General features: G+C 37.3%; 1 protein-coding gene across 2 annotated transcripts in view; it reads right to left on the bottom strand.

The window, feature by feature from the left end:
• POU6F2 (POU class 6 homeobox 2) overlaps positions 1–14,079 on the bottom strand; it is a 328,223-nt gene that overhangs the window by 255,467 nt on the left and 58,677 nt on the right. For both annotated transcript variants that reach the window (XM_083823117.1, XM_083823118.1), the window contains exon 2: positions 10,405–10,576. In XM_083823117.1, the coding sequence (XP_083679243.1) occupies positions 10,405–10,576 (172 nt within the window). The remainder of the gene's footprint in view (positions 1–10,404; positions 10,577–14,079) is intronic.

Below are 14,079 nucleotides of genomic sequence, written 5' to 3'. Positions count from 1 at the left end.
CTGCAATGTAGGAAATGCTCAGCCCCCACACTTGATTCCTTAGAGGTCCAGGGTCATAAGCCGGAGTCCCGCAAACCCGAATTTGCTCATTGACTAGGACATCTCATCCAAGTAAACCTTCACATCATCTGGTCCCTCTTTTATTCATTGCCTCATAAAAGCGAAGAGATGTGGGGGCTGGGGGAGAGTGAACAGTACCAGCTGATTGAAAGATTTTTTTTTTTGTGTCAGCAACTGTTATGAGAAGGTTCACTGTGCTGTATCCACGCAGTTAAAATAAGACTGAAAGCAATGCATCAAACCACAGCCACAGAGCCACACAAGAGTTTCTTTCACACTCTTCACAACAAAAAAAATCAAATGACTTATGGAGATATTTTTCTTGCTGGATATTATCATTAAATTTGCTGTGCTTAAGAGAGTAAAGTATATTCAATTAGCAAACAGAAGTACAATGAAATTCTTTTTTTTTTTTCCCCTCCAGTTATAAATTTCATTTTTCGTTTGGAGAGATTTGTGGCTTGCAGTCCCAAATATTTATGGTATGAAGCAAGGAAGCATAAGAAAGGAGGAGAAACATCAAGCCTGTACATTTACAATCATCTTTGAGCTCGTATATATCTGTCCAATTTTTTTCTTTCTTAATCACTGTTGATTCTTCTAGTCATGGTTTTGTTTCAGTAATAATTCCCATTTTCAGTCCTTATATTTTAAAACCTACTTATGACAATTTGCTCTACCAGTCCGATAAACATTCCCTACAAAATACACCTCCACTTTTAGGAAAAATTTCAACATAGTTTTCAATGCTGGCAAACCATGCCTGCCCCAGAGCAGGTCAGGTGCTCCCGCCTGCTTTGCAAAGCCAAGCCAGCGGCCGTGGAACCAATGAGCCCCCACAACGTGCACATCTACCTGCATGTCGGAAGGGAAACCCACGGTAACATGGGACTGACTACATAATTCAGCTTTTGTTAATGATGAAGGCATCATAACTATTAAGCGGTTCTTCCCTCCCATCAGTATGCTTGGTTAGCTGATGTTAAGTTTGGAGCATGGGAGGATGCAGAGCACTGGCCAGGTTAGTTTGGCGCAGGCTACAGACCAGCACGCAGGTGTTAAGACAACAAATACCCCACTGAAACCCATGGCTTTCCTGCATATCTGCCAACGGATGCTCAGCTGAGATCTCACAGAATCTGGCCTCATATTTAATCAAATCACTGAGCAAACATGACATCTCCACACCATGTGAGTAAATCCTAATTATATGCAAAAGAAAATAAAAAAACTGCTCCATATTGTATTTGCTCACGAGATTAGGCTGAATTCAAATGATCTTTCTTCCTCTCCAGTTAATATTTTACTACCTCAAGAAATAATTACACATACTTAATAGTACAATATATTAAAATATGCCTTAAGGTATATTTACAGAAAAGCAATTCTAGTTTCTTGATTAAACACAGGTTTTAGATCATCCTCTTCAAGTAACAGCCCCCTGCCCCAAACAATAAGCTTCAAACAAAGCACGGAAACCTAAAGCACACCTCGATGGCACAGAGGGAAAGCACAACAGCAGACCCGAGTGACACCTGCCTGGCACAGCTGAGTATACGTACGTGCTGTATATGCGTATACACGCGTGCTGTGTACATCTCTGCACACACAAACAAGTGGAAGGGGAGAGGGGAAGAGTTGCAAAAGGGGCCATAAGAAAGGAAAGGGGCTGAACATAAAGAAGGCAGGTTTGTTTTTACTGAAGCTCTACTTTGCAAATCTTGGCATTTGTAGCGAGATTCTGTTTCCAGTGCAATCTCCAAGAGGACTTCTGCTGGAAGAAAATTGACTGCTAATAACTCATTATTCAACAACAAGATTTTAACAAGTGGGACAACGTGGAATAGGAGAATGAGCTCAAAAATGAAAAAGACTTGACAGAACCACTAATGCTCAAACCATTCAACCACCATCTGAAAGGAAACATACACAAATATTTTTAAAAGCCAATATTAAAATGCTTCTAAAAACTCCACAGTAGTTTTCAAAGAACCAATATATAAAGAACCAATTATAGATTGCTGTAGTGAATACTGTTCTTAGGGGAAAATCTTCTTTATTTCTCATTTGTGTAACATTCAAATCTTCTGAGTAGCACAAAATTGTTTTAGGACTGATTTTTTTATTGCAATAAAATAATTTACATCCTATTCCAGTCACACTGATAATTTTAATATTTAATACTTAAAAAAAAAAGAACAACTTTTGTCACCACTTTCAGGTAGTCATAGTGGCAAACTTTTTTTTTTTTTTTCTTTTTTCCTTCTGAAACGTAACATTTTCCTTGAGAAAACTTCAAACTATTCAGGACTTAAAATGACGATTTGCCTTTCTAAAAAGAAAAGACATCTGGTAAAAACAACTCCCACTCTTCCAACAACTGTTTTTTTATATCCTAAAATAAAAACAGAGAAATCTAAACTATCATTAGGAATAGCCAAGCAGTGCTTAGTGTTAAACAAACATGTTTTAGAGAGTGGCAGGGGCGCAGGCTGTGCATTGATTTGGTAGATGTAGATATCCCTGGAATATCTACAGAACAAACCCAATTTCAGTCTCTCTGAAAACAGCAGGTTTTATTTAGTCAGACGGGATGAGGTACTGTTCTTCTCTAGATGACCTCTGCTTTCAAAGTAAAAGGGCTCAGACCTGCTTTCGAGAGCATCAAAGCAATATCACAACATAAAGCAGGACATGTCACAATACAAATCTCCCTTTGTTTCATTCTGATATTGATTTTGATTCTTATACAGTGGGGAAAAAAAAAAAAAGAGACTTCACATGAACAAACATCAAACCATTTCCATTACAAAACAGTATTCCTACTGAAACCCACAAATTATGACATTTAATTTTATTCTGCTTTTGCCCCTCTTCATCATTAATTTTTTATTTAGTTGTCATTTTAATGTAACTTCTGTCACTCAGCTCATCAGAAATAATTTTTGTAACTAGCAGAATGTTATTTTGATAGAACTAATGGTAGAACTAGTGCTAATGGTAGTTGTATGAACAGTCAGAAAATACAGCATTAATGGAAAAAACATGAATATACTGAATACGCAGTTATATCAAAGAATAAGAAGCCATCGTGCTGATCTTCCCATACTCTGACTGTCTCTCCAAAAAGAGGGACCAGAGGTGATGGACGTAACAGAAGAAAGAGCTATGCAAGGAAAATGAATTAAAACAAAGAAGAACCCAGAAGTGTCAGAAAGAACAAAACCTAGGAAGACAACACAACAAGGAAAACCAAGTGCTACATAGGATATTAAAGAGAAAAATGATCCACAGGAGAATGGCAACTGTTACTATGAGCTTCCTACAGCTACCTCTGCCTTTGGATATTTTTAAAACATTTATTAACCTGACAGCAGGAAACTTTATACAGCTTGCCCCCTGACAGGGTGCCAGCTTGGTATAAGCACTTGCTATCTCTTTGTTTAGCATAAGGAAATCAAGAGAGGTGTTAAGTGGTGCCATGTGCACATTTGGGCAAATATAACTTCTCCTTGTCTGCCTCTCATGCATATTTCCATGGAGAACTTGCTTAATCTTATGAAGTCCAACAGAAACATCCAATTCTCTTTCCTTCTCTCTCTTTTTTTTTTGTGTGTGTGTGTGTGTGTGTGTGTTTGCTTCCTTTTTAATGTGCAAGTGTCTGATCTATTATTAATCTCAAAACACAAACCTGCAAGGATCTCAATCAAAGAAGGTAACAGTTCTTTCACAAATTACCTGTTTACTGCCTGGTAGCCAGCGAGTTCCCCTTTGAAACATCCAGCCACTTATGCTGCTTTTAAACAAGTTTGTTTGTTGCTGTTATTTTTATAGCTTCAAAGACACGGAGAAGAAAGATTAACTAATTAAAAATGAACTATTTGTCATTCAGTCATACAAATTACATACTCGGATTTCATTTTTTCTCCTTCCCTCTCTAATGTTAGTTATTCTGTATATAAATGCAGATAATAAGGCTTCAAGCCTCATTTAAGGAACACATAACATACACTTAGCTCAAAAAAATTTAGCAAAGAAGTAATTAGAGAACAAACAGAATTGTCTTTAAAATACACCATTAACTTTCTCCACACTCAAAACAGTTGTTGTTTTTTTGGTTGTTATGTGTTTTTTTCTTCCTTTCTTCACTTTTCTTGTTTTTAAATAGGCTTTGTTTGTCACAGTTAAGGCACAGTGATGAGGCTGATTTATTTCCATAAAAGCAAGGGAATTTACAAGTGAGGCTGTATTATTTGCTCTTCATCAGCCCAATTTTCCTTTCACTGTTGGTTATGGGAGTAGGAGCCCAGTCTCTCCCCCGCGTCGGCGTATCTGTGCTAGCACCACCCCTGCCTGAGCTCCCTGCAGTACCTAGCCACAGCAGGGATGCTGAGCTACGGATAGATTTTCTATCTTGCCATCACATCCTTCTTTGTGTTTAAACAGTCACAACATCTTCTTAGGTTCCAATGGGCATTTTCTCCCTGTTCACAAGTGCATCCCCCACCGACTCGGGTAAGAACCCCACCAAGGAGTCAGACAGTAACACTAGTTAGAGTAGTTACTCAAGTCTCTAACTGTTAGCAAACTTCCATTTAGAAATGCCCACATGTACAAAACTACTCAAAATGCTTAAAAATACATATCAAATGTATCCTTCAGAAATAAAAAAATCACATCATCAGATTCTCAGATTCTTTGAAAACTTGTTATTAAGACACTAGTACATTTTAGAAAATGGATTTACAAGCCTGTATTGTGACCTGATCCTGTAAACATACCATCCATTAACATCCTCATGCACAACACTTCATAATAAAACAGCACTCCTAATCCACAGATTATGTGCTTTAATAAAGGTATCACAGATTCAGGCACCGACAGGATTGGTCCTATGGCCCTTACCGATTGCACGGGTAACTGAGAACATCCCAAAACAAAGCATCCACAAGGTGGAAATTACTGCAGATCTACTGAACAAATTTATGTGAAGAGACGGGAGTCTTTTTCTGTAAACTAGACATATTTCAAATGTTTGCTGTGCCTAAAAAGAAGGCTTGATTGTAATGTTGAGACAACTTGGGCTATGAACTTCCCTAGAACAACAGAAATATTCACTAGATGCTCAAACTGCAGCAAGAGTAACGAACACACTGCTTGCTTTCACTGAAATGACCAAACCTTATCAAAATGTTTCTGACTGGCCAAGACCTTATAGGCCTTTAAAATTTGAGGGTACAGCCAAAATGCTGAAAATCATCCTTAAATACAGTGATGAACGGAAAGCTCTTCGTCTGAGGGCCTCTTTCCCCCCACAGGCTAGATGTGCTGTTAATGACTATAATGTGAGCTTCCTCACAGCAACCTGACAGTGACCTCTGCTCTGACCTGCGGAGACCACTGTCTCCAGAGGTAAAAGACAATTTAGTCCTTTATCCTTTGTAACCAAAATGATGCCAGCGTCATAAATTCTAATCAAGGCAACTCTCATTTAAAAAAAATAAAACTGGATAGTGTATGTTTCCTTAAAGAGCAATACAAGGCATCTACTAGCAAAACACGATCAGCTGCAAACAACTTCTACCCTGTTCTACCACAGCACGTGCGTGTCTGCCTCTACAGAAAGATGCACGCATTTCTGGGATGCGGGTAACAACCCTGAAAAGGAAAACAAAATACCAAAACCAACTCAGGGCTTTGAAAACAAACCCTTGTTTACAGAAATGTGTGCGGATTCATTTAACTCACATAGCCCCACTCACTATTTCAAACATACACGGCATTATAAAAAAAAGCGGAAATCTGGTGGGGAACCAAATGAAACCACAGTTTTCAGTTCCAGTACAGGAAACCTAAGATTTAATTTCAGTGGAACAAAACTTTGCCAGCAAAAAAAGGTTAGCAGTCAATTTTTTATATATATATTTTTTCTCTCCTGCAGTCTTCAAAAAGGAAACACTTCTGCTCCACAATTAGAGGTTTGGTCTTGCACTCTCTGTAACACCTACAGCTTTTTTTTTTTTATTTATTTTGATAGGTTTGATGCATAGAACTACAGGCTCAATCTCAAAGAGCAACTTCTTACAATTTAGCAAAATTATCAACAGCTTAGCTTTACCTTTGCCGTCATCTAATTATGTCACAAATTACCTTTGAATAAGGATTCATTAGGATTTGATCCAACCTCATAAAAGCCAACCTCAGTCCACAGGTACTTTTCATGCTTGGACTAGGCACTCTTCCTGGAATTTGTACTGTACAGAGAATTTTATGCAAAACATATGCCTAGTAGCTATACCAAATTTGAATCTCAACAGTTACAATGTTAGACAGTTAAACATTTGTTTTTTTCCTTGATTTTTTTTTATACCAATACTTGGCAACTTATTCTAAACTTCTTTTAAAGATATTGTGTAAAAAGCCATCTAATTTAGGAATCAAATCCTGATGTGTTTATTCAAGCAAACGTACTACTTAACATTAACAAAAGCTTTTTTCTAATAAAAAGAGAGAAAATTGGCCTGTGTTACGATTTTGAAAAATATTGCAGAGTAAGACAAGTTGATCTGAAAATGATACCACCACGCATGTCAGACAGCCAGCCTCAATTTCTGTGTTTTTAATTGCTTCATGTGACTAAAATGGGAGATACTGCTTCACAACTATTTTAAACAGTAAATAACACACCACAAGATCTCTAGTAAAGCAACATTGCCTCATGCTGCTCAGCAAAACTGGGATTTCTGCAACTGGAATTCCATACCTGCACAAACTCCACACTTCAAAATGCTACTTCTGAGCTAATATGTCCATATTCTCAGACAATATGTCTGCATATTCTCAATAATATGTTTATATTAGCTCAGAATAGAGTCCTTTCCCAATATTTCGCACTTCAGAAAGTGCAAAAAAGTACTCTCTTCTTGTTTCACATTATTTCAATATCAGAAGTTTTTTTGCATTTTCGCATTTCTTTGCACTCAGATGCCCAAAAAGCCCACTGGTAAAAAAGCACAGGATGAACTTTACAGATGCGACACCCCCTCCCCACTCCAACTAAAAAAATAAAATTAAAACAAACTAAAAAAACCACAACACAAAGCAAAGCAAGCAAACAACAAGCAAATGCAACCCCTCTAACCACGGCTGCCCCTGTCACCACTCTCAGGGAGCAGTGCACCATAGTGACAAAGTGCCATATTCCCAGACACCTGTACACCAGCTTCAGGTGGGAGCTACTTCAAATTATCAGAAACTTATCCCACCTGGGGCTGGTATTTGGGACCCAAGGAGCTGCAGCATGCACCTTCTCTGTCACTGGCAGCAGAGCACCCATAAGAGAAACAAAAGTTTACCGTGCATCTTCCTGAGTCAAAAATAAGTATAATTAAGTGTATCCCTGCCCTTCCCTTGCCTGCAGCAGGTTGTTGAAGTGGTTGCCATTTGTTTGATTAATTGTGCTATCTGCTACCAAAAAAAAACCAACCACACACACACAAAAAAAAAAAAACACTCAGTGTTTCTATGGTATGCAGTGCAATACTAAAACAACGAAGCTTAAGCAAAAAGAGGTGGATTTTAGGAAAAGGTACAGGTGAACAATGCAGGTCTTTGCAGAAATAAACCCATCTGTCAAAAGAAGGCTAAGCGGAATGCATCTGATGAGAAAGAAGAAAGCTTTCTGCATCTAATCATTCAATTCTGTTCATCTATATGAAAATAAGATTTGTGAAATATTGCTAACATCAACAAAACATAAGACACTCAAATGCTGGTCATTCATTCCAACTAAATCAGTAAATGATATTCGCAAATTTTTCAAAAAATGTGAAAGCAACAGTGTAGGAAAACTTTGTTCTTTATGGACCTGTCTCCTCCCCTTGACTTTTTAAAATGCCCCTCCCTCTCCTGCTTAATAAATTTTGGGGAAATTTTCACACAGCATGTATTACATGCTACATTATATAAAGAAAATTCTCATCTCTCATCACATGAAAGAAAGAGAAGAAAAATGTCAATCTCTATGCCATCATATGCAAAAAAAGTCCACAAATAAATGTAATTTCAGAGACTGCAAAGAAAGCCCCAAACTACGCATTCCTAACATGCTATTCATAACATTAAACAAAGAGAAACAGCTACAGAATAACCCTCCATATTTATGCACCAAATCTTTAAGCAAAACTACATTTTAAATGTTTACTGCAATATTATCTTAAAGGGACACATCCATGACATAAAAGTTAAGTATCTCTTCTAAATAAATTTGCTTCATTTATTCCTCAAATGTATCAAAATAGCATCACTGTCCCTTCCTTTATGTTCTCAAAGCTACTAAAATTAACTGGTAAAGGCTGCTGCTAAAACATCTGTAACATCTTTCATAATTGTAACAGAACCTAGACAAACCGCACATAAGTTCGTACTGAGTCACTTGAAGTATTTCACCCACTTTTGTTTACTTGGGAACATCTTTTTTGCAGTATAAAAATCAGGCTAGCAAACATCTTACACTCACCAGTAAAATCAACACAATATACTCATTTGTGTTTTGTTTTTCATTAGTGCTTTTAGGTACCAACTATATTTACAATTCAGAAGGAGATAAGATATTGTTGCACATCATTTCTATATCCCAAGCAGCAACTCTAATGAAAGTATCTGTGTGTATTTCAATCTCACTGCTGAGCATCCAAATAACAATGGCTCAAAAAATATCCTGCCTTTTATTACAATACTTGCCTGATCTAAAACCAGACATTTCAGTACCCTCAAATTAAAAGTCCATTTTTGTTTGTTACCTTGCTATATTTAATAGATGCAGCCTATATATTTGATCAAATAAAAAAACATAAACACAGCTAAAGATATTTATACCAATATATACAAGTAACAGCTTTCTGAATTTTAGCTCTTAGAATTCTTTTCCGGACTAAATGGACTAAAACAATTGTTATATGGTGTTTGAACATACAAACTGATAATTTCCATTATGTTTTCCATGGAAACAAAGATTACTAAGGGGGTGCTTAAAAATGGATGTGATATTTAATAATGGTTATTACCATAATTCAGAAAATAAATTTTAGATCTATTATTATTTTTCCTTATCTGTAGCAAAGTTACTTCGTAAAACATTTTGTGCTTTTTCTTCTCGTAAGGGGTAAGGAACATTTTTTTAAAAAAGAAAATTGCACGTATTCTTTTGTTTTAAAAATCTTGCAGCTCCTACTGTAGCTGGAAAACTGAAATCTGAACACTACTACAGATTTCCTTACAGATTATGAAATCGAAACTTGAATCTTAGAAAATGGGCTCTCTCTGTGCCTTAAAGCTGCATTCTCACTAAACAAGATCTTTCTCCCTTCGACTTCCACCTACAGAGTCGTGGAAAAAATAAGGAGTTGCCCTGTTTCTATTAAGGTTTATCTTAAGTCACAAACGGAAATAATGAAAAGGAACCTCTTCAGGAGAGCAGTCGCTCTAAACCCAAAATGTCACTATGTACCATATAGTACTGCTCCAGCTCAGACATCTATCAACATCTATCACTCAAGCACGCGCCTCAACAACTCTGCTCCCTTTTCTGATTAGAGATCAGAGTTGCTTGAGTTGGCTTACAGGGTGTCATCCATTTGAATGACAGATGTCTGTGTTGGAGTGCAACTCTTACTGCTTTTGTTTTGATTGTGAAAGGTTACACTTTCATCTGGAATAATTTAGGCTACTTAAAAATTAATCAGGTAATTTATTTTTGGCACATGCTTTAAAAGAAATATTTTATTTCTAATTTAAATTTTAAAAATATTACCTCCACATGCACTACCCTTGGTAGCCTTTGTTTACTCTCAGTACAGAGTGTTTTCTGTGGGAATGTTTCAGCTCTCTTCACCCAGCTTTATCTTTACCATTTAAAATGGTAACTCCTCAGTTTAGTCCAGCCTCAGAAAAGGCTGATAGTATATCAGACACTCATATCAGCACTTAATGCAATAAATGTTAATGAACCACTCAAATAATAATAATAATAATAATTAAAAAAAAGGATTCCCCCTCCATTTTTTGCATTAGAGACCACAGATCAAAGGAAAACATAAAATGTCTGCAACTTGCATAAAATAAGTTCATTGTTGACAAAAGTTTTCAGAATGTGACACTGTCATTCCAGTAGCCAGTTGCAATGGGAGCACAGGGCTGTATGCCTGCACGATCCAAGCTACTCCTTGGTACTTACAAGAAAATTGAGTGAACAAAAAAAAAAAAAAGGAAGAAAAAAAGAACGGGGGGAGATTGCTCTTCCGGACAACATGGTAGCACTGAAATGAAATACCTAGACAGACTTACCGAAGAGCTTGCTGGGAGTGTCCTCGCTGTCATTTGATTCCACAGGCGCAAGCAGGGGCTCATTCAGCTCGTTGTCTGAAGTAGCTGCCTTGTCCTCACCTCTCAACTCTGCATTCATTTCACTCCGCAGTGACAGCAAGGGCTTACTGACTTGTCCAGCTATCATTGGATCCTAGGATGGGGGAAAAAAAAGAGTCAGGGAAAAAAAAAAGTGGCAGCTTTGGTGTGCGTATACTCTCTCTTCCACTCCCTCTCCCTCACACACACACATACACACACACTCTCTCTCTCTCTCTCTCTTATCTCTGGCTGCTCCTGCTGTTATTGCTGGCTGCAGTCAAGTGAAGAGCTATTACAGATCCAATGAGTTTTCCATTACTCCCCACCCTATTAAAGCTCAACTAGCATGTGAGAGATTCAGGATGCTTTGGAGAAAAACTTCTATGAAAGCAACATAACCAACACAGCTTTAATTGTGGGATGTGCTTTTTTGTGTGTACGTTTTTACACCTCGCTCTGCCCTTAACGTAGTAAGAAACAAAATTCCTGTATGCTCCAACGCCACAGAAGAGGAGCGCCCTGTGAGCACTCCACGGTGATTTAAAGAGGCATCCTCTGCTGTACAACATTAACACAACCAAATACACAATTTCTACCCTTCGAGTGTTTCTATGAAAATACACAGCAACAAATAGCCATTTCATTACATACATTCAAGAGAGACACAGATTTCTTCTAACTATTCTTGTCTTTGGGATGCTATGCTCCCTAAGTCAATAAACACACACAAGCACATATTTTTGTATTTAAAATAAAAAAACACAAACTATTTTTTTAAAAGATAAAATCAGGGAAGATACTTACACAAACAGTTTGCAATTATTCTCGTGTTTGGGACATTATATCCCCACAAAACCTTACATATATATATTAAAAATGTTTCTTGATGAATTGTATCTGTTTTATCTTCTGCTCACTGAGGACATTTGGGGGTCAAGCATTATTTCCGAGCACACACTATCCTCCCGTTTGCAAACTAACAGGTATAATATCATGACAGCAGGGAAACCAGAGCCCCCAAAAAATATTAAAAAAAGAAAGGAACAAGTGACCTTGTTGCGCTCTCTGGCAGCTATTTATTGCAAAGTTCATGCCTAAATGGTTCTTATGCAGAGAACAGGTGACCAGCGAGCAAGTAGGTTGGTTAGCATGTTCCCTCTGTCCCGTCACCACATTGGTCGATGTTTGCCTATGGGTTTTTTAATGTATTCATGTCTGAAAAGTGAATTTGATATGACACATGATAATCTATGAAAATGTTAATCAATACAAATAGTTTAAGCTGTCATCAAATGCACTTCTTTAGTCAATACTCATATCGCTGAAAACAATGTCACTGTCACCAGGGCTTAATTTGCACAGCACTTAAATATTGGACTCTGTGCATCAATGCACTCCTCTTCAAATACTGTAGGTAAACACATTTTCTCCCTATTTAAGGCTGAAGCACTCAGCACGCATTTAGCTGAGCCGAATCCTCCCTTTTGAATACCTTGATAGGTCCACTGGAGGGCAAAATTAATACTTAATTGAATCTCACAGTCATCAAAATAATCAATACTTTTTTATTATTTATTCTTTACAGTCTGTTGACTGTTTCAAACCTCTGAGGGAATGGTGGAAAGGATTCATGGCTTTGAAACACTGTCATTTAACAAGGTAATTTTCAGTGGGGCATTAGGGGTTGTGAAACATATAATAAAACAAAAATGGTGGCTTATAATAGGAAGAAAGAAAAGAATTATATTTCTGCCATCTAACAAAACAGGATAAATAAAAAAGCAAGTGCAGGGAGAGGGAGAAAGGAGGGGGAAGAGGGAGAGAAAGACTGGCTTTTGAAGGGTTTTATCATATCAAGAGCAGAGCTGAGCTTTCATAATGCTGACATTTCTCATCCTGACAATCCTAAACAAGTGGAAAGGATGAGATCGCAGATATCATCTTTCATCACATTCCCCAGCTTAAGAACCAACATGACAGCTTCTCTCCCCTTTACACTGTTAATTACTAAATAAAATACTGCTCTCTGTCAGCATTAGATTATTGCAGATAGCAACCACAAACATTACTCCATTGTTTTGTTTTGCCTTTTTTTTTTTTTAAACCAATGATACCTACCTTGAACTCTTCAGAAAATAAATTGGACTTGTGTCTACATATTGTAAATATATGAAACATAATCAATTTAATCAATGTGGTCAATCCATGTTATTGTCAGGCTAAATTGCTGGTGATTTATTAACATTTCATTTACTGTATTTATTAGCCAGCAACAATCTGAACATTTCTTAGATGATTCTTGGAAGGAAAGAGAATTTAACAGATTTCTTTTGCAAATGCTATAAAAACCCCTCTGACTTGTTTTGCCTCATATTCATAGTACATTATCGACAAAGTCATTTACCGAGGCAGGATTTTTTTGTTGTTGTTTTGCTTTCATATACTATATAATGCACTTTAGCAGATTTTCCAGCTAAAGGTCACTGTGAACACAATATTGTTTCTAAGTCTGGGCTGATGCCCTCAGCTTCAGCCATTCAAAACTAACAGCAAGCGTGCTTCCATAGCCAACGTGAATCGGGATAAAATTTGACCCTTTTCAGGAAAGTATTTTTGGGAGGGAACTAATCCCATCCACAAGCTACACAGCTAATCTGAGGACTAACAGCAATTTAATGGAGGATGCTGCATCAGTAGGATTCTAGATTAAATTCTCAGCTGCCAAATTTTGAAGTTGAATACATGAAAAATGGGATGAAGAATAATGTACAAAATGTGACAGCACTGGGAGAAACCTCACCCCTTAGATGTTAGTGGATTCACAGCAACTTCAACAGGGCTAGGATTTTACCTGTTATGCACATCAATAATTCGGCCTCATCTGGAGCACTTTGTTCATTTCTGGTTAGCCCAGCTAAGAAATACATCACAAAGATGTGCAGGAAAAACGATAAAGAGATTGAAAGGATTGGGAATGTTTACCTGACAAAAGTGAATAAGAACAAGTATGATCAAAGTATACAGAATAATAAATGGCAGGGAGAAAATGCAGATCAGGAACTATTCACCCTATCTCATCTGAGAAGAAAAAGGGCCTCCACTGAAATGGAAAAGCCGGAGTATCAAATAATAATAAAGATACTTTTCCAAACAATTAGTAGTGAAAACGTGTGGAACTCAGTGTTGCAGGATATCCCTCAGACCTGCACTTCAAGCATCCCCACAGACCCTTGCTTGACTTGCAGCCTCTTGCAGCGAATTCAGAACAGCTTTACAAACGCAGAGCCAAGGATTGTAAAAACTGAAATGTAAATTGCTGCCCCTTCACTCAAACTGTACCAGCACCTGTAGTTAACCTCCAGGGTAGCTCTGTGTCAGATGGTGAGTGAATGACAACTTTCTCTATAAGCAGACAGATTAGGTACTGTCTAAGTTTCTAGCCTACATGAAGACTAAATAAATCACTGAAATGATGGGTTGAGAGAGTTTGTTTCCTTCAAAAACATACTTTTAAAAAAAAGGTCAGTTTTTACTCCAGGTTGTCTCTAGACCTTCAGCTGCTTTTAGTACTTAAGAATGTGTCTCTTCTACAGTGGATTACACATGATTAAAAAC

This window comes from Anser anser, assembly GCF_964211835.1.
Source record: "Anser anser genome assembly, chromosome: 2".
Classification (NCBI taxonomy): domain Eukaryota; kingdom Metazoa; phylum Chordata; class Aves; order Anseriformes; family Anatidae; genus Anser; species Anser anser.
Note: the sequence above shows the minus strand (reverse complement) of the source record. Positions and strands in the feature narration are given on the sequence as shown.